Source organism: Indicator indicator, chromosome 23, assembly GCF_027791375.1.
Source record: "Indicator indicator isolate 239-I01 chromosome 23, UM_Iind_1.1, whole genome shotgun sequence".
Lineage (NCBI taxonomy): Eukaryota > Metazoa > Chordata > Aves > Piciformes > Indicatoridae > Indicator > Indicator indicator.
Window position 1 is genome coordinate 11,918,552 of NC_072032.1, and position 21,772 is coordinate 11,940,323.

Genomic DNA, 21,772 nt, shown 5'->3' on the forward strand with positions numbered 1-21,772 from the left:
AGGACTCGGCAAGTGAGGGAAAGTGTCATCCTCATGCTCATCTTTGTGGTTGAAGAGAAGCTTCAGGCATGCAGTGTGCAGAGGTGCTTGGATTAAAATGTTGCCAAAGACCATCCCAATAGTGCATCTGTGATGTGAACACCACACTTAAAACTAGTCAGCAACTATCTCATCTTGATCTGCAAGCTAATACAGGTGATGTAACACAAGGCTCTGGGGAGATGGATCCATAGTTAGCTGTCAATAACATTTTTGGCTTTTATGAACCACTGAAATTTCAGAATTCTCAAGAGTGCATTTCTCTAACTTTGCACCTTGCCTCTTAAACATCCTGCTGTGGCCACATCTGTGACATTGCCTCTTCAAGGACAGAAGGATGTCACACACTATTTCTTTCTGAAAGCAGCAGGTGCAGAAACAGAGTTTTTTCATATATGAGCTATGACAAAAACTTGTTCATTACCAGCTTTCTTGTTGAGCATCAGCCTGTGTTATGATTGAGACAAGCCATGTTTCAGGGCCTAGTGGACCCTGAAATAGAGCACTAGACTGCTCCAGAAACAGTTTCAGGGAGAAATTTGAAATGCCTTCTCAAGAGATTAATGTTGTTTCCAAGACAATTCTGTGACAGAAGGTCTTTGAGCTACATGGCCACTTCCAAAATGCGAAACTCTTCTGGCTCTTGGCAGGCAAGGAATGAACACGAAGGTCCACAGGGTACTTCTGCACGTGGGTTGGTGGTGATCTTCCTCCTGATGGCAGATGAAGCAACACGGGGGTCTTTGGGCACCTCTGTCCCCCTCAGTGTAGTCCTTTTTCACTCTGTCTTTTTTTTCCCACAGAAGGAGTTACACAAACTCCTCCAGCAGGGGATTTCCCAGTGCAGGGTTATGTAAACTGGGTTCTGCTAACGTGGATGGAAGCTGTGGCCACGCTTGTGCGGTCAGGGCTGTCTGCGTGCTTGTTCCTATTGATTTCACTCTGATGCTAGCTTGCTGCCTCTTCTTGTAATGAGGTCTTAAGTTTTCCTTTGTTGGCCTGAGATGGTGTTTTCCAGATTATGAGTGTATTTTCTCTAAGGTGACAGTGATACATGCTGTAGCACTGTACCACTTTGCTATGTCTTTGAGGGCTCAGTTTTCATGCAGGTGCCTAATGCTGTTCTGGAAATTGGTGCTGTAATGCAGAAGGATGGTTGGCTAATTTCTGCCTCAGATGGGTTCTGCTATCTTTTCTTCATTGCTGCCAGCGTTTTCTCTTACTTCCCTGGGGACACCAGATGCATCTAATGATGAGTCAGTTCCAGCTTCCAAGCTGAAACAGATCGTGGACAGCAGCCATGTGTTGTTCAAATGTTTACATGGGAGGGAGAGTTTTTCCTTTTTCTCTTGCTGAACCAATTCACTCAATATGAACTTGTTTTAGATCAAATTGGCATAGCTTTTAGCTAACTCCAACCTTTCTGGCTTTATCCTTAATTCCAAACTTTTACTATATCCTTAAAGAGAAGAGCTGCCTTAAGAGAAATCCAGTGACTGGGACAGTGGAGCTTCGTCCCAGCTTAAATGGCAGGACAAGAGAAATGTTTAAACCTGAAAGTCACAGGCTGTAGCTGGTGAAAAATAAGACAAAAGCCAGAGACATGCTTCTCCCTGGTGTTGCATAAGTAGATATAACATATAATGTACTGCAACATCACAGCAGGTCCCCCTAATTGAAAACAAGGAGGAATAAAAGACTACTGTACTTTGGCTCTTAAATCCCTGAATGTGTTGTCTGTGTTGATTAGTTACTTTGATTTGTGCTTCCCCTTACAGCTCATTTTTCCCTTTAATAAGAGTTCAGCTTGTAAACTGTCACTTGGATTGATAGTATTTGCACCAAACAGTGTAATTAGGCTGGAGTGATGGAATATATTACATTGTTTGTTTGCCATTATGTTTATTCCAGATGGTTTTTGTCACTGACTGTTTTTCTGAGCTGGGTTGTTAATAAACATAGGATAAATCTAATGAATAAATTTACTGTGCTTGGTATAGATCTGTGGTGGTGGCTGAGCTGGGGCTGCACCACTAAGCAACAGGCTCTCATTACAACCACAGAAATGTTAATCCTCACTAACATATGAGAGAGACATGGAGCCCATGGATAGTGAGGGGCTGAAGAAGATACTTGTGTGGGGGTCTTTCCATTAATAGACATCTGTCCAAAAATTAAACTGAGGTTATGATGAGTTCACATTGTGGTGCTTTATTTCTTCACTGGACAGGAGAAGTGTTTTACAGTAAAGCTACAGAGTGGGTGCCTGGATTCAAGCCTTTCCTTGCTGGAAAACTCCTCTGTTCCCTTGAGCAAGCTGGTTTAGCCTTTGTTCCAGTTCATGAACAGACACTTCTTTTGTTCTGCATTTTAACTATGTTGACTCTTTAAATAGAAGTTGTTCAAAGTCCCTACCTGGGCTGGAGATGCAAAAATTATTTTAGAAAGAGAACTGGAACATTCTGGGAAAAAGAACCCTGTATGGGATGGATACACAACGTGGGAGTCTACACAGCACCATGACTTGTCTCTGCTCATTTGCCAAAGTGGTGTTGACTGGAAAAAACAAAAGCTGTGACAACAGACCTTGGAAAAGTCCTATCACTTAAGGAGTTTTCCAATACTGGCCTCTTAGTTTTTCCATCAGAAAGAAATACAGGGAAAACCCAGGGTGTAACGCAATGTCTGGGCTCACTAGCAGCAGGCTGGGGAGCTTGGTCAGTGCTGGGAGCTGGGCAGCAGCCAGGTCTCAGCCATGGTGGATTTGAGCACATTGCCCTCTGTTCCCTGGCTGCAATCCCCTACAATGGTGGTGCTGGTTTGGAGGGGAGAATGGGAAAGGATTTCCCCTTACAAAATGGCAGAGCATCTTCCTCTATGTGTCATTTCCAGTCTTGTCCTGGAATTGGTAGTGAAGGATCTCCCTCTTCAGCCTGGAATTACTCTTGAAACAGACAGCCAGGCTCACAGAGATGGCACAACAGTTGGCACTAGCAACCACATTATATATTGCCAACTACACAATGCACCTCTTACAATGCCCCTTTCAGAGATATGCCAGCTAAGCTGCAGCTGGAGAGATAAGACTAAACACTTCTGTTAGCTGGCATTCATGAAGGTTTCTTAGAACAGGAATAGACAAGAAAGGAGGAGGAGATGAAAGAGGTGTGAGAGCAATAATTCAAGAAGCCCCCATAGGAATGGTGAGCTGAGAAAGGTGGGGAGGGCACAGCTGTTGCAGTCAGTGAGGAAAATGAGGGCAGAGCCCATACCCACAGCACCGGGTGTGCTTCCTGGCCAGGCTGTGAGGCATGAAAGTGTTAACCCTTCTGGAATCAGTACAGGACATTCCAGTGCTTGAATTCACATAGTAAAAATAAACCTTGTGCAAACCATGGTGCCCGTGGGGTTTATGTTCTGCTTTTTGATCCAATCATTTAGGAATGCAAAGCCCTTCTACCAGCTCTGGATTTCAGCAGTGCCTTTGCTTTGCCATCATTGTGCTGTCACTGAAGATGGAGCAGACCCACGGTAATGAAGTTACACAGGTCCATGTCTGTCTGCAGCTGCTCAGTCATGCTGTTTCTGTAGGGCTTCTTTCTCCTCTGGACTGTGCTGTAGCATCATTTTTAGGAGAGTGAGGACAAAATGCTTTCCCTCTGGTGAGTCTGACCCACCATACTCTCCCTAGGCACCACTCCATGTCCACTTCCACGGCAGGCAATGGTGAGTCTGTCCCACGGAGGCTGAGTGTTTGCTGGGAAATAGAACAACCACCTGCATGGCAAATTCCTGCATGGTTTGTTGTCAGGGTAGGAGAATTCAGCTGTCCTCAGCCAGTTCACTCTGCATGCAGCATCAGACTAAAGTGCAGCAAGGTGAAGCTGGGCAGCAGTTCCCAGGCAGGGAACCCAGCCACTTTGGGTTTTTGTCTTGTATTAGCCAGGAGAGGACTTGGGCTTTGTATTTTTGAACAACAGTAGTTTCCACTTCAGACACTGAAATCTTTGTTTACCCCAGTTCCCAGTGGTCAGAGCCCTCCTCTGGGAGTTTCTGCTTAGGTGACATCTTTATCACTCTCCTTACTTTCCAGCTAAGCATGATCAGACTCTCCTGCCACTTTGCTCACCTCCAGGTGTTCCTTTGGGTGGCAGGTGGCTCCTGATTTCACAGATACACTCTCTCTCCAGACCAACCAGCCTGGTTTATCTTAGGACACAGGATCCTTGAGGCTACCAGTACTTTACAATTCTTCTACTGAGCTGTGATCCACTAAGAAGGCACATGCAAAGAAACATTGTTGGTGTTATTTTTCCTCCTTTTTACAAGTGGAGAACATGCAGTCAACACAAATTTATCCTTGATTTATTTATGAGTATTCCCTACAAAGGGAGTGAAAGAGAGAATCAAGGAACATTGGACTAATTTCTATTTGGTTGCTCACTGGAAAACTGGAGATAACCACAGTGTAGCACAATGATTTCCTCTGCGTTTACACCAGTGCCAACGAGAACATAATTTAGTCCAGTGGATTTACATCACAATGGGCACAGACAACACACAGTGTTAAAACCTATCTAAATGCTTATTAAGAGTCCAATAACAATGGTATTTAGCAAGGATTATTGAAAAATGCATTTTCCTCTCTATTTCTGCTGTTGTTGCCATAGTGGCCACAAAAATGAACAGCAATGGCAAAATCTTTAATGAACTTCATGAAGTATTTAGCACTTCTCATTTTATTTTTTTTAATTTTATTTTATCTTATTTTATTTTATTTTATTTTATTTTATTTTATTTTATTTTATTTATGTCATAGCATTTTGTTATCAGCTTGGATTTTCTCAGGCTCATCCTTTTAACTCCAGAATGCACTACTATGTTTGGAACGATTTCATGTAGGGCTTTGAAAGAAAAAGGATACATAACATCCAACAATTACTTCATGGACCAAAACTTCTTTTATCTCCTTTATGTAAAGGATGTCTTCAAAGTTTTAGCCTGTTATTAAAAATGTTGATAATAATTACTTGGTCTCTGCATTGACCTTGTTAATACCATTCAGGCTGCTTGGTATTAAGCAACTGCTAATGAAAACTGCTTAGGTTGAAGATCAGTTGCATAGCAACTTCTGCAGCAAGCCCCAATAGAAGAATGTTCTAGGTCTATTATTAGGCTCTGTCTGATTCTTCTCGTGCCACTAAGGATTCTTCAGAAAATGCTACATGCCTGATGCAGGCCAGCTTCTCTGTTTATAATCCTATCTCTCTGCATAATCCCATAAACCCAGCGTGTGGGTCTGACTTGATTCACATCACTGCTCCCACATAGTCATGTCTTGCACCACGTGCAATATACTTAAGTTCAGGAAATGGCCTCAAGCTGCAGCAGGGGAGGTTTTTGTTGGATATCAGAAGAAATTTCTTCACTGAAAGGATTCTCAAACACTGGAATAAGTTGCCCAGAGAGGTGCTTGAATTCACACCCCTGGAGGTGTTTAAAAGATGCAGGGATGTGGTGCTGAGGGTCATGGTTTAGCAGCAGCCTTGGCAGAGTTAGCAAATGGTTGGACTCAGTGATCTTACAGATCTTTTCCAACTGAAGCAATGGTGTGATTCTATGATTGTATCTTTTCATAAAAAAAAAAAAAAAAAGAGGGGAAAAAATGTTTGTGCTTCCAGTCAGAGGAGTAGAAAGCAGAAGAATGACATCAGAGTGGGAATCCTCCACAGAACGGAAGGTAATAGGAGCTGCACCTTGTACTAAAAATTTCTTGAGCCTTCTCCATTTATTAGCATCTCCATGGCCTGCTAATGTGTCTGCTTTACAGTATAGCATGCTGCCAGAGCATTGCAACAATTACACTGAATGCCAGATGCCAAATGCTAAAAAAGCTTCTTGAAATATTACTAAATAAGGTATTGTGCATGTTCTGCATGGGGAAAAATAAGTAAATTCCCTGAGCAGCAAGAACAAGGGAATCTCTTCAGTCAATTAGCTATCTGTCAAATGCTTGTGCTTCTTTATGGGTGTTTTTCTTCCCTTTCAGTTAATTTTCTCACTTTCAAACCCAGCTTGATCATTTTTTAAAAACTATAATCACCCCTAATTTAATACCAGTTTATTATGGTTTGAGATTCATCTTGATCCATTTGGAGGAGTAACAATGTGTGAAGATTTCAGTAAAACAAGCAGTATCAGAAAGCTAATTGTTTGGAACAAAATGATGCTAAAGGCTAGAAGTTAGTACTCTTGCTGGGCATGTTACTCTATCTCCTATACAAAGGGTTTGTTTTCTGGATCATAAAACACTTTGTGCAGATTGTCATCACTCAGTCTCAGGCCAGGGGGAAGTCTTGTACTCAGTGAACGTGAGCAAGCCCTGGCTATGAGGGAGGACACGTCATGAGTCCCAAAGGATTATGATCATAACACCAGCATTCAAAGCTGGAACCCAAGAGACTTTTTTCCATAGCAGTGTATTCAGCAATAGGGATGATTAGATGACAGCACAACCACATCAACCTGGCCCACAGCCACTCCTGAAGAGACCTGGCAATATCCCTCAGGGTAGCACTAGTTGTTCTTGTTTGTTGTCTTCCTCCTGCCCCATCTCCTCCATCAGAGCAGGCCCCTACAGAAGACTCAAGGGTCTTCTCACCACTCACCTGGTGTATGAATGCAGCAGGGGTGGCCTTGCTTGGGTCTGCAGGTTTCACAGCATGTGCTGGGTCTGCTCATCCATTGTGTGCACAGAGCAGCCACATTGCTGTAGGGTATGGGTGCTGCCATGCCATCCTCTCCTTTATGGACTGCACCACAGCCATAGCAGAACAAGGACTCAAGTTGACAAAGTATCTCACTGGACTTCCAGTCTCTGTGAAGGACTCCTGGATGCTCCTGAGGCCAAGCATTCCTTGTTGTCATCTGCCTGCAACATGGCATTGGAAAGAGTAGCTGAATTTGAGCCCAAACTTCGTATAAAGCACTTTCTACACATTGTCTGTCTACCACATCAGCTCTCCCACAGGCCACCAAGATCACTCTGTTTGCTGTGTAAAATCTTAAATGGAAATTGAAAAGTCTCCAACCCCATCACTAAAATGTGCAGTGGGGACAAACAGAAAAAAATTAATTTCTCTCTGGAAAAACAAAGCTGATACTCTTGTGAGCAGTTGGAAATCATTTTGGCACTGCAGTTGCAGCACTTCAGTGTCTTAGTGTTGTCAGGACAGTTGTTTATCTCAGTTTTCCTCAAGGCCAATCAGTAATCATTTGTTTTGTTGGGTGTGTTTCGGTGTGACAGTTTTCAGCTCTCTCTCCTTTGCAGTCTGATTCCTCAGTTTGCTGAAGGGCAGCTGAAAAAGCTCAGTTTCAGATAAAGCAAATATTACGTTTATGCCATAAACCCCCTTTGTGATTATGGGAAGACATGCAGTCAGTTTCTTTTCATTGGCAGTGAAATCAGTGCATAAAGCACACTTGAGTATCATTGCTCGTTGTTGCAATCCTGTTTTCTCAGGGATACCAGGCCAAATTCTCTTTTTTCAGTACCGTCCTTATCTGAACCTTTCAACCCTTTCTTTCTAGATGATGAAAAGTAGTTCCCAGTATACCCTGTAAAATCCTCTGCTTTTCCTTAGGGTGTTTGTATCCACTACATTCAATAAAGAGAAGAGTAAAAAGAAATATGTCCTCTTGTGCCCACAGCAGACATATCAATTGCTGTGGTGAGACGTTCCCAGTTTGCAATGGGTTCTCCATTCTTTTCATTTAGCTCCTAACAGCATTCAGAAGTGTCTTAGTTTTTGGTCTGGTAATATCAGAAGCTGTTAGAATCAAATTGCATAATTCAGTGGTGAAATTACCCAAGATCTTGAATCTGAGGATGTACAAGAGACATTACCTGTCACAGCAGCTGTGAAGCATCCTAAGCAACCATCAGTTTTAATTATGAATAAGCAACCAAATGAGAGACTGCACTACAGCTTCAGATTTGGACTGGAAATTTCCCTGAAGCTGGGTCAGGGTCAGGCCACACAAGCCACCATCACTCAGGCTGTTTTTTTTTTTTTTTTTTCTAATTCAAAGGCTATTTGGAGAGCAACAGACAGGCTGTTTTCACTCGTCATGAAATTTCCATAATGAATTATACTGCAATCAGGGGAAAAAAAAAAAAAAGTCCATTTCTTTCAGTGGTTTTTCTTTCAGGAGCATTCAACAACATTTCTTTGAGCATGTTTTAAACTTATCCCTACTCCACCATCTTATTATAACCATCACAGTGGAACAGGATGGATGACATCACAGTGGAACAGGATGGATGACATCACAGTGGATGGTGCAGCATGGATAGACCAGGAGAGCTCTTCCTTACAAGTCCTTACTAACTCCTCCAGCACTGTGGCAAGGCAGGAGATCATAGCCCTTCACAAGGACACAGAGAAACAAAGCAGATTATGTGATTTGCCCAAAGTTAAAAAGAAAATCATTATCAGGACCAAGATGAGAATTGATGATAGTTCTTAGTGCAATCAGCAGAGCAATCTTCCTTCCCCTTGTCTTCTGCTACTTTATCCTCTACCTGAGAATGGCACTGACTTCAGCACTCCATGCTTTCTGAAGCTGAATTTGATGTTAAGGTTAATTTCCACTCAATAGGACGACTTCTACTGATACACTTTTGCATCTAAGAGAAACATAATATATGCCTTTAATTAAAAGGGACTAAGAATCCCCTTTAGCTGCAGCATGACCCCAACACTAAGCAATTTTTCAGGAGCAAGCCAATGCCTACAGCATCATTTTTTATGCCATCTAGTGGTCATAGGAAATCAAATGCCAAGCTCAAACTCAGCGTGCCACCCAGCAAAGATGCCACAGCAAATGGAGCTTCTTCTCTGACAATCCCTGTCCCAATTAGGGCTGCTTGTGCTTCTGTTTCTTTTGCTGCTCCTGCTGACAGTCTTTCATTTGGATGACTGCAAGCTGTGCTGCTAAAACTTTGGAAAGTTGCAGCAAGAAGTGACCTGAAAACAGAGTTAAGTAAACGGATATTCTCAGGAGCACCGTAAACTGACATAAATGTCATGTTTCTGTGGAACAGGGAACATGACTTCTTCACTGCTTGGAGAGTGGGAAGGAAACTGGGAACTGATGAAACAACCAATAAATAATAGTAGCTTCTATACACAGAAGATTAGTCATTGGTTTCCTGAGGAGATGGACACAAGCAGGTGCCTTGGAAAACAGCTGGCTGCTCCCCTGGGTTCACTGCTTGGTCCCTGAGGGGAGGACAATAACAGCAGACAGGACCTCAGAGATGGGGCTTGGACCTGCAGTTATTTTCAGCCACTTTTTGGATTAATGTCTTGGAAAACACAGATAGGAACTGGCTTCTGCATGTAACCAAGATCTTTTAAAGTGCAATCAAAATAAATACTGCCCTAGCAAGGGCAAGGAAGGACTGCATTATGTATGCTTAATTAAAAACTGGCTTGGAGAGTTAAGGAGAACTGGACAGCACCATCAGCAGCAGTGACATTTTTCCTACTTTTCAGTGGAAAAGGCACAGCTTGCCTTCAATAACAACCAACTGTTGAACCACAGAAAGAAACCATAAATTTAGCATGCTCGAAAATAGGTCAGCTCAATAGCTAAGGTCATGGCCACAGAGATGGTTTTGTAAGGCATTTAAGCTACATTTTAGCTAACACATTTTAACTGAGAAGTGGCTTGAGCACAAACATGGTATTTCCCAGTGCAGATAGGGTTTAAGACACAAAAAAAAAAAAAACCCAGGTGAGTTTGTCACAGTTGCAAAGAAAGTTTAATGCTGTCTGCTAAGATAGTTTCAGCCAAGTGAAGCCAGCAGCCCACCCGATGTGGTCAACATTGTGTCATACTTTGGGCACACATTAACACATTTGGTAAAAATATAACAGCTTGATGAGAAAAGCTTCCTTGTTTGGATTGGACTGCCTCTGACAGTCTTTCATCAACACCAGCTCAAGCCAACACCAAGACCTTAGTAAGTGAGCAGCCCAAAGCAGCTGAGTCCCCTGCCACTCTCCAAAATGCCAAGCCCACAGGGAAGACCTCATGGCTGTGACAGCAGGACAGATTTCTGCTCCCATCCCAGTGCAGGAAGGCTGCAGGCAGCCTGCTCCAGATCCAGCTGTGCCAACCCAAGCTTGTCCCCTGTGCTTCTGCTCTCCCTGGTCATTAGGGCTCCCCACTCCTCGTCAGACACAATGAGCAAACAAGACCTCTCTTATGGTCTTGCATAAGCCAACCTGGTTCATTTTGACTGAAAGAAGCCAGAAAAATCACTTTGTAGCACTCAGCAGATCTGGTGCTGTGCCAAGGAGGCCAGTGTGGGCTGGCAGGTGGTGACTTCTCTAGCCATAACCACCTGAGATGCATGTCTGCACCCTGTCTAAGCTGAGGAGGATCTGGGACAGCCGTGCCAGCAGAGCTGTGAGGGCAATAACCTCCAGCAGTGTGGCTTGTAATCTTCATCTGGCACAGCTCTCTACAAAATGAACATCTGCCCACAGCCTAAAGCTATGTTTCAAAACTCATTTAATTAGACCACTGCAAGCACCCATCTGGACACTTTCAGTGCTTTGGCTTCCATTCACCTAGCAACCAACTGCAGCTGATAAAAATGGTTTTCACTGGCCCCATTTACAGCATGGCTGGAAGGAAAGAAGGATGTCTCTGGCCTGCTAGCATCTGAAACCTCTGACAAATACATCTGGTGAACTCTGGTGAGGTGCTTTATGATGTTGCCACCCATTGAGATCCCCTGCCTGAAGTGGCCACAGCCACAGAAAGGGCAGCAGGAGGAATGCATGCCTGCAGATGTGCATAGCCCAATGTCTCAGCTGAAACTCCTGATTTCAGTGGGTCCAGTGAAAGTGAGAATGGGTCACACTGCACTGTGCCCTGGTCAGACATTTACTGCATGGGAACCCTTCCCTTACCCATCCAGCTCATACGTCTCCGTACACATACTACTGGGTAGCAGAGCATGCAAATGCTTCCCATATGACTTAGTGCAGTGTTGGAGGGGTTAAACAGGCCATGGAAGTGGCTAATCTACAGAGAAGAGAGCCCCAGGAGAACAGCAGGAACAGACTGCAGGGGACAGTCACTTTTTAAATTGGTAGACACATTTCTGCAGCAAGAGCCTGACTATATCCTTAGCTTATACAAATCCTTGTTCCATCTGAGGCCAAATGAAACTAAATTGGATGATTCTAGATCAGTTAAGGCATTCACTGAGGATGTGGCATTTATTTGAAGATAGCCCAACACAGGTTTGTGCATAAATATAAAACCATATCACACAACTAAAAAGAAAAAAGTCACCTATGACAACTGAGAGCACCATCATTTTCCAGCACCATTTGGAGGCTGCAGATAACCCAAGTCTCTAATAGATTTTTTTCCTAAACTCTTAACAAAACCTTACAATTTAAATTCCTTTTAATCTACCTTACGTTTACTATCCATCACTGAAATCCTTTTTAAGAAAAAGAATTGGAATTTTAACTAGTTCCAGAGGGCAGAGATAAAATTGGCCTTTACAAATCTATGTTTAAAATAGGATTTTCCAGGGTAGTGCTGTTTATGTTTGCTAATGTTATCCAGGCTTCTATTTGTAAGCAGGAGTCAAAGGTTTATAAGCTTTAGCCTCCAGTAAAAGTAAATCAGAAGAATGAGGGAAGATCAAGAGTGTTTAAAACCACCTGATATGCTGGAGCTGCTGTACCCTACACAGACAGGTTACAGCAGGGGGCAAGCAATGAGCAGAAGGGAACAGATGCCCTCACAAAATCTCTGTTGTTTTTATGGAGAGAATGGTGCTGATAACTCATCAAATGGTTAGGTTTGACTTCATCTTCTCTTGGCCATTTCCTGCTTTTCAGACTAGATCAGGATGGTAAACAAGAATGTATATAGGTTCATGGTTCCTGAGCTTTATGCTGGGAAGTGGGTTGATGGGCAACAGGGATGCTGAACAAAACCTCTGTCTGGCCTCTCCCTGCTGTGGGTTTTAGTTTCTGTTGCAGGTGAGAAAGCTGAGGAGCCTCAGCCATGTCCTGCAGCTCCTCAGACAAGCTTGTCCTCTGTTTACTCTTGGCAACCAGATGTTCCTCCAGACAAGATGTTCTTCCTTTTGTTTATCAGAGAGAGACTTGCAAAACCTCTTGCCTTATTCTCTCGCTACATTATTTTTTTCCCTCAGAGTTGCTAAAATGAAGCCATGTAAAACCCAGGAGCTACCAACCATTTGTTGGAAATGGCAGCAGCACCATTTCCATGTACTCACTACATGCAGCAGGTCTCAGCTGCCTGCTCACCTCCATGGCTTGGTGCTTTTAGGTACAGAAGAAGTTGCAGACAGTTTGGACCTTCCTGGGCCTCACTGTGGCACTTGCCAACAAGACAGGAACAGGAAAGGCTGAAAAAATTATAGAAAAACCCCTCCAAACCCCACAGCTTACAGACACAACTCCAAACCAGAGCAAACCTCTTCACTCCAGAGGATCCTTGTTTTGCCAAAGCCACCACGTTTGGTAATAGGCAGTGAGTCATCATTGCTCTTTCTCCACAGGGCCTCTGCAGAGGAGGTTATTTTGCCTGCAAGTCCTTCTGCACAAGTGCTACCACCTGCACAGCATTTCTCTTTCTAGGGTCTGAAAGAGTGCATGGGAGCTCAGGGCTATGCCCTCCACTTGGTGACCTTCCAACAGGTCCCTCTTCTGTAACTGCAGGCACACTGCATCCCTGTCGTGATTTGGAGATAGACTTCAAAAGGGGAGCAGTGACTATGATATCTGGACTCCTCACAGCTTGAACATTCCCTTCAACAAATAGTCTATTTTGGCCCAACTTCTGGCAGGAAAAACAAATTCCACATTTGAGATTTCCATTTAAGGACTTTTCCCAGCCATCTTTCAATTCAGTCAGCTGTAGAATCATGCAGGTGGTACAAGCCTTCCCACTGCCACCTCCCTGCCACCACACTGCTCTCCAGACAGGCACCCCTTTCTCTTTGTCCCACGTGGACATGGTGGTAATCTGGGGGGACATATAGATGTACATTAGGATGGCCCTGGCTGCTCCTGGGCCCTCCATGATGCTGCATCTCTCCTTCCTGCTCACCTCCAGCCTCAGTGTCCAGCAAATAAAGAGAAAAGCCAGACAGATCTGCATCCTAAGAAACAGGGAACAAAGGGGAAAGGGGTCTGTTCCCCATATGCCTGATTGGTTTGGGTTCCTGATGTTGGAAGGAGAGCTCAGCAGTGTTAGGAGCCCAGCAAGGAGAGGGGAGCTCTGTGCTGGCAGGCAGAAGAGAAAGAAGGAGAGGCAGAGGCAGGAGAAGGAGAACCATCCCAACAGGGAATGGCAAATGTCATCACCCCATAAACTTGCCAGCACTGTGGCTGTGAGGACCTATGGTCACCAGTGACACTATGGCATTCAGCTGGCTACTCATGGAGAGCAAAGCAAGAATCTCTGTCATCTGACATTCTGTAGTTAAAACAGATAAACAAACAAACTTGATTTTGAATAATGAGACACATCTGTATTAAGAAAACCTGATTGTTTTGTTAGAAGTGTGCCAATGAAAGCAGTGTTTTAGAGAGCATCTGGACAACTGTCCTTGCTGTTGCCTGTAGCAAACATGCAAGAGTTTATCCAGCTTTGATGAATTCAAAGGGATTCTTTCTTTCTATAAGAGCCACTGCTGTCTCCTGGAAAACATCATATTTACTTTTTACTACTTTTCTTGGCTTTTAAGTCTAGGAAAAGGATGATCAGTACAGTGGGGAGATTCTGTCCCATGTTGTACATCCTTGGCAAAGTCCAGATACAATCTCAGGCAGCTGCACTGCTTGCAGCTGCACTCCTGCATTTTTGTTAGAGAGGATGAGTTTGCTCTCATCTGAGGACGTGACAAGAAAGCTGCTCCTCTGTATTGCTCAGAATATTGCTTGCTAATGTGAATACACTAGAAGAACAGGGCAGATGGTTCATCATTTAATGGACCATAAAACCACTGGAATATTGAATTGTGGGTCAAAAATATTCAACTAAAAAATAGCTGTTGCAATCATAAGGATGCCAAAGTTACCACTTTTCTGAGGCAGATAACATACTAAGGAGCAGGTTAATCACTGATTTTTATTGTGCAAGAAACAGAATGAATCAAATGAAAGGATCAATTAAAAAGATTTAAGGGAGACAAAAAGGTTTAAGGGAAACAATGTGTTCTGTGCATAATTAATCCAACAAATTTATCAATGAGGAATGCTGCAAAAATCTAGAGTTTACACTCTATGGATAAAGGGTCCAGTAAGGCTGACAGAAAGCAAAGACTCAGAAAGTATCTCCAGTTCAGAAGACTCCAGCTGCAGAGCACTGGAAAGAGGAAAATAACCTCCTGGCAAGCAATGCTGCAAGATTCCCACATCCTGGGGAAGAGCACAGGATGCTGCTCCAGGGTACTGCCAAAGAGCAAGGGTAAAGGGCCAGGAGGGCTTTTGATGGTTTACCAGAGTCATTTATATGTAACAATAATCCCAAAACAGAGACATCATAAAATTGCTGTTATGGATGACTTCATAACTGCCCCAAGGGAACAAAACGGGACACAATTAATTTTATGGAGGAAGAACAGCAGTGGCTTATGAACTTCTACAGAAACCTAGGTTCATGCATTAACAAAATAAGCAGAGGAGATAAAAGATGTGAGAGAAGCTGTGCCAAGAAAATTGTCTGCAAATGAAGTGTTTCAATATTCTCTTCAATGAGAGAGTTTATAAAACTTGTCTTTTTAACTTTACAGTGTGTGTACATGTACACATATAGATAGATAGATAGATAGATACATAAATATATATGCACATAAATAGATTTAAACTTTCCCAGAGACAGAGGGAAACCAGAATCCTCATAAGAATGCACAGCATCTCACAGAAGGAAAAAGCAAATTCAAGCAGGAGAGATGTGATGTTTGAGCATGGGAGAATTTTCACTTGCAATTATCCTGTTCCAGACATAATGCACATTTTAAGCAATGAACAAAATCACAAATATCAAAATAGAACTTTCTGCAGTGAAGATCCCTATCACAAGGACACACACACAAAAAAATCCAGCTAGCTTATTACATGCTTACTCTTTATCAGCTAGAAGCAAATTTAAGGCCATTGTTAATTCAGGCCATCAGAGAATAGATCTGTATCAAAGAAAATTAACTTCATTGGTCAAAGTCAACCAGGAAAAAAAACCCAAACAACTCTTTAATAATAGTTTTGATTTAAAATGGATCTACCATACCCCAGGGCCTTGAAGAAAAGCTTTGTAAAGGTACAGAGGGGTGTGCATGCACACACATCCACACACTTGTCTGCCACAAAATTATACCCTGGCTGAGGGAAAAGCAACTGCCTGAGCTGATCTGCGAGACTCTAAATTACAAGAAAATTTTTCAGTTTGATATCTTGATTCCATGCTATAAAACTTAAACTGTTTTATCACTGAAAGGAAAGGTCATTTTCACCAAGGCAAGAGAAAGCTTCTCCATGTTTTATGTATTTCCAACTTTATTTGCAAGTCAATACATTCTGAATCTCTGTAGGTTTCCATTAAAGTGGAAATTGCAAAACCATTTACCCTGATGGAAACTTGAAGCTAATATGCTGTAAGCCTTGCATGACTCCTCTTTTTTATGTATTTTATTTGTATTAACAATTATGTAAGGAAATTTCTGGGGGGACAGATCATTAGAAGTGATTCTGACATGCTCTTTGTCTTAGACTAGCCAGAGTTTCATAAAGAAATAAATTTAAATCAAGGTTACTGCTTAAAATGCAAAGAGGCTCCTGGCAGACAGCTGCCATGGAGGTACAGCAGTAAAATAACACTGAATTTATTGTCATCATTGTGAATTATATCTCAGAATCATTTTGGTTGGAAAAGACCTTTAAGATCATTGAGTCCGACCATTATCTAACTCTACCAAGTTTGGTAGAAACTTGAATGAGAAGCCTGAGCAAAACTCCAGATATTACTATAAGGCAAAGTCACATTCACTGATGATGGTATTGCAAAGAGGGTTCTCTCTAATCCCTTTTCTGGTCAAGAAATACACATACTTTGGCATAACCTACCACATGCCACCTACCTTGCACTGCAAGTACAGCCCAGGACTGTGTTATCTGTTGGTGTGACACCGTGCCACCTGTGTCCTCTGGTTACTCCTTCCTCTAGTGATGTGTCTGGGCAATCCAGCTGGTACCTCAGGGCACAGAGCACCAAATGTACTTTACTGCCTATGTGGACCAACCCCAGCATGCCACATTTGGGTAAGATGTCTTCACCTGTTCAGTACACAGTGACATCTTAATGTGAGGTAGGTCGGGGATCTCCCAGGGTGACTCTAAAACATTGATTCAAAGTTAGGCAGGGCTTGCTGGCAGGTTGAGATCAGGGCAAGTTGAAGTGAAAATGAAATTGAATTGGTTGCTAAACACTTTGTGACCTTCAGACCATCCTGGAGTGACCTCTTACGTCCTGTGGAGATCCTCCTAAGGGTCTCCCTGAAGGATCCCACACATGCAGGATAAAGTCAAGGCACCAGCTCCTTACCAGCCAAAAGTCAGACTTTCCTACTGAAGAGTGGCAAGTTGACTGACAGCTGCAGCTTCTTTGTGCTGTTCCCTGGAGGAACCCAAGGAAACCACCACTTCCCAGATAAAACAGACTCAAAAACCAGTCAGATTACTGATGCAAGAACAATGCCTGGATGCATTCCTGTGTGGTCTACCCTAGGTGATCCTGCTTTGGCAGGGGGGTTGGGCTCGATGATCTCTGGAGGTCCCTTCCAACCTCTAACCTTCTAGGATTTTATGATTAAGTGAGAAAATTTCTTCAAGGCCAGATATAAACACAGGGCATATGTTTTTAATAGAGCTATGCCCAAATACATGAGGCTTAAACATGCCAGGAAGAAGCATACTTTAAAACCCTCATGCTATTACCCAAAAGCAGACATTACATAAATTTCTTTCTATTTTTATATCTTCCTGGCTCTCATCTCCTGAATCTGACATTAACCATAACAATCACACATGTGACTAAACCAGGCCAAATTCTCCTTTTTCTATTCCAGCATAAACATAGAAGTAATGCAGTTGAAGTAACAGCTTTGAGGTAGACTCACTCCCAGGACCAGGGTTTTTCTCAGAACAGCCAGAGACAGGCAAGTATGCTGATTTTGAGGCCAGATTTTTATCTCCTGTACTGACAAATTAGAGCACCAGTGTGGAGGAAACCTGAACATTATCACCATTTTCTCCTAATCCCAGGTCTGTTCCCCTTCCTGAAATCCCAACATTCTGCTTCACAGCCCCAGCACTCCTTAAGACACTCAACCCACAGCTGAAACTTCACCTTTTCCACTCTCTGCCTTCTCCTACCCAAACTGGTTCTCCAATCACAATGGGCATATCACTATCTCAACAACCCCATTCCTCTTACCTTCCCCAAATGACTTATTTTCCATAGTCTTAGCAGGAATACACATCCCAGACAAATAAGAACAGTAGGAGAGGTCTGGGAGCTGCAGACAGCTTCATGCATCAATCAGTTACTGGCCAGCCGGTGGCAGGAACAGCTGTGTGAAGGCAGAACCTGCAATTGTTGGTTTTGCTTGGCTTATGAGCAACACAGTGTGGGAACATCTAACCTACTGATTCAGATTTTCATCTTGCAAAGGGCAGTTTTTGCTCCAGTCCTTGATCCTTAGGTCATGTCTGCTTCTTATCCATCAGCTTTGTGTAAAATGCATCTGCAGTCCTAGCCATGGACTCCCTCCAAGCTACTCCCTCCTGGCTAAGTGCTTAAAGCTGCTCTCTGCAGAGAGCTTTGTTGTCCCTGATTTAAGTCCTATGAAAATCCAGGAGCTTTATTTGGGGTACACTCAGTAGTACATCAGCACAAACACCAATGTGAAGTTTGTGCTTATAGCTAACTACTGCCTTGCAGTTACCATTTGCTGCTCTGCTGCAACGTTAAGCATTCATATGTTAATCCTCTCTTGGAGGCTGTTGTGCCTGACTGTACTGGAAGGCTTTATCAAATGACAGCAAAATTGATAGTTTGGTTTCTGCCAATTTGATACAAGATGCTTAATATGAAAAGCAGAATATTACAGCGCTGAAGACAATTTTGGAACATTGCTTATTTCTCTCCAACTGCAATATTGTCATGCTTCACTCTGCCTTGCCATTGATGCCAAGAGAGCTTCTAATTTCCACTTCTGTAAAACAGAAAAGACTTTTCTGTATGTGTGTGTATGTATGTATATATATATGTGTGTGTGTGTGTATATATATATATATATCCTGCTCTTTTTTCTTGTTGAATAGATTTCACCATAGAATGGCTTGAGTTGGAAGAGACCTTAAAGATCATCCAGTTCCACACCATAGGCAAGGACACCTCCCACTAGACCAGGTTGCTAAAAACCTCATCCAGCCTGACCTTCAACACTTCCAGGGATGATGCCATATACCAGTTGAAACATCATGAACTGCAAATAAACAGTTTGGGGTTTAAAATCAGTATCACAGAGAAGGGGAGGGGAACAACTTCTTTATTAATTGATTTTGTGATTTCATTAACTCTGAGTTTGAGATTGAAGCTAACTGTGAAAAAAAGGTAGATGAAATCATCCACTCCGTTTGTTCTTTTTCTCCCCACAGAAACCACTTGACTCTGATTTCCTTGAACGCTGTAAAATAGCTCTGAAGGGATGGCGAACTCCAACAAAAAAAACCCCACAAATCTGAGAAGCCAGCAAGGGAACTAGAAAAAACCAGCTTGACTTGTGGAATCTCACCTGGCCCATGACTGACTCTCTGCTCATGCAGCACTAATTTAAGACATCTTTGTACATCAGGTACTGCAAGTTCTCAACATACTACTGTTTCTACAGTGTTCTTTCTTCAGTCTCCCAGTACACAGTGGAACAGAGAAACTGGCATTCAATTGTTTATGAAAACAACCCAATACTATATCTGTAAAGTTTAAAGACATTTTCCTGCAAGATATTGTAGCACAATTCATTTCATATGACAGGCCAAGCCAGCCTGTTAGCAGCCCATCATCACACTCCTTCTGTTCCCTGCAGGACAGCTGCCTGATTCCACCTGACTGACTAGGGTGAAGTAGTTATTGGTGCTGCAGTCATCAGGGTTTCCAGTCAGGCATTGGAGCTGTAGATGTCTTAGTGGTATCCATTCTGCAGTCTCAGCAAGTTTCTGCTGCAGCTCTTCAGAGATTCATTTGTAGTTACTGTAGTCATAGGAGATTCATTTGCAACCCTAAGGGCAAACTTCAAAATTAAATGAAGGTGTAAGCTTTGTCCTCACTAGAAGAGACTGCTCCTATGGGCACATCCTCCCAGCACAGATATAATTCCCTCCAGCAAGAGGGCTTTCTCCACAAAGCTTATACAGGTTCCAAAGACAAAACAAACTGTGCAAGCAAAGGACTTTGCATTGAAATACAGATTCTCTTCTTAACATGTCAAAATTTGGTCAAAGAAATCTATGGTCCAAGTTATAACAGGTCGACAGGTGACCTGAAAGACCTACAGTAACATATTTGGTATGTCCAACCTGACAGATTTTCTCCCTTGCCCCCTCATGGATTCTGGTAATGCAGCAATCCCAGGTTGCTCCCTGCACATGTAGCTGTGCAGAATGCACTGCAGCATCACACTTACTAGCATATTCAGAGCCACCTGTGACTAGAGTGCCATAATATGGATCACTAGTCTTATCCATATGTGTTTTTTCCAGATCCAAGGATGTTTGTGTTGCTTTACATTACAAGTTTTGCCATCTACACAAGCGAACAACCTCTGCAAAGCCAGTTCAAAGGAGAAAACTACTATACCAGATACATCTGTAGCATCCCTGGTTTGCCAGGTCCTGCAGGTCCCCCCGGAGCTAGTGGATCCCCAGGACCACATGGACGCATTGGTCTTCCAGGAAGAGATGGAAGAGATGGCAGGAAGGGAGAAAAAGGTGAAAAAGGGAGTGCAGGTATTGAATATTTGTGTAACCTAACACAGTAGTGCAGCAAAGTAGGACATAACATTGTCACTGTTATGTAGATACAGATGCATGGTTCATGTATGTGCCTGGGTGGGTTTAAGTATGATGCATTCATGTCTCACGAGAGAAAGCGAATATGCAGGTCTATTTTAGACGTGTCTAATACGCATGTGTGTAAATAAATGTCAGTGCACAGGCATCCTGTGCAGAGGTGCTAAGAAAAAGCTTGGGAAAATGAAACCTGTATGGTGTCAAATCAACAGTCTCAACTGTGCCATCAGCCAGGAATAAATGATTAGCAGGTATTTAGGTGCACACTCAAAAAAGCACAAGTATTTAGTGCACAAGTGTCATTGTAGACATAGCCACACTGCTGCCCTCCCCATCAGCAGTGTCCATAGCCCAGTCAGTAATGGACTGGTTATAGATAAAAGCCTTCAGTGTGCAACCAAGGAATGCAGAAACAAAGGACCCCTGGGCTGTGGAGCCTGGTCCTCTGTTCCCACCTATCATTCCTTCTGCAATCTTACTAGAAGACCTTGAAAGTATCTTTGGAGTCTTTTGAAGTACTGACCATGTGTTTCTGGTTTGTTCAGGCACACACAGTAGCCCACAGAATCACATGCTGAGACAATACATGCAACGATTAACTAACTTACAATGTCTTTGAAGGTTTAAGGGGAAAGACTGGGCCTTTAGGACCAGCTGGAGAGAAAGGAGACCAAGGTCAGTCTGGTAAAAAAGGACCTGGAGGACTGACAGGCGCCAAAGGTGAAGTAGGTCCAGCTGGACCACCTGGACCTAAGGGAGATAAAGGTGATCGAGGCGAGCCAGGTGCCCCGGGGGCCTGTAAGTGTGGACAGATAGTGCTGAAATCTGCCTTTTCTGTCGGCATCACCACCAGCTACCCAGAAGAAAGACTACCCATTGTATTCAATAAAGTCCTCTTCAACGAGGGGGAGCATTACAACCCTTCCACAGGGAAGTTCATTTGTGCCATCCCAGGGATCTATTATTTCTCTTACGATATCACCTTGGCAAATAAGCACCTGGCCATCGGGCTGGTTCACAACGGCAAGTACCGGATAAAGACTTTTGATGCAAACACAGGCAACCACGACGTAGCTTCTGGCTCTACAGTGATCTACCTTCAGCCAGAAGATGAAGTGTGGCTTGAGATCTTCTACACTGACCAAAATGGCCTCTTTTCTGATCCAACGTGGGCAGACAGTTTGTTTTCTGGATTTCTCTTGTACGTTGATACAGATTACCTTGACGCTTTATCGGATGAAGATGAGCTCTGAAGCAAGAGGATGCCAAATGCCATCCCACCTGGACAGCCCAGAGCAGGATTTTATCTAGCTGTGTGGGAGACACAAAGTTGAAAACCAAATAAATCTGGGAGTTTATTTTTGCTTTGATAGGAATGAAATCTGAGCTCACGAGGAACTTTGCAGAATCTAAGTTGGATATTTTTTACTGGACAGCAGGGATCTCAAAAAGAATTGTAATTAACAAAAGACTGCATCACTCCAGGACTGACTCCTCCTGAAAGTTCTGTTTTTGATACTATTTAAACAAATTTAAGA

The 21,772-nt window shown here is 43.0% G+C and overlaps 1 protein-coding gene across 1 annotated transcript; it reads left to right on the forward strand.

Moving 5' to 3' along the window:
• The first annotated feature begins 18,998 nt into the window (after positions 1 to 18,998).
• C1QTNF7 (C1q and TNF related 7) lies at positions 18,999 to 21,487 on the forward strand. The gene is made up of 3 exons (XM_054391608.1): positions 18,999 to 19,021; positions 19,926 to 20,171; positions 20,856 to 21,487. Exons 2-3 carry the CDS (start codon positions 19,934 to 19,936, stop codon positions 21,485 to 21,487), a joined length of 870 nt encoding a protein of 289 aa, XP_054247583.1. The 5' UTR covers positions 18,999 to 19,021; positions 19,926 to 19,933.
• The last annotated feature ends 285 nt before the right edge of the window (positions 21,488 to 21,772 follow it).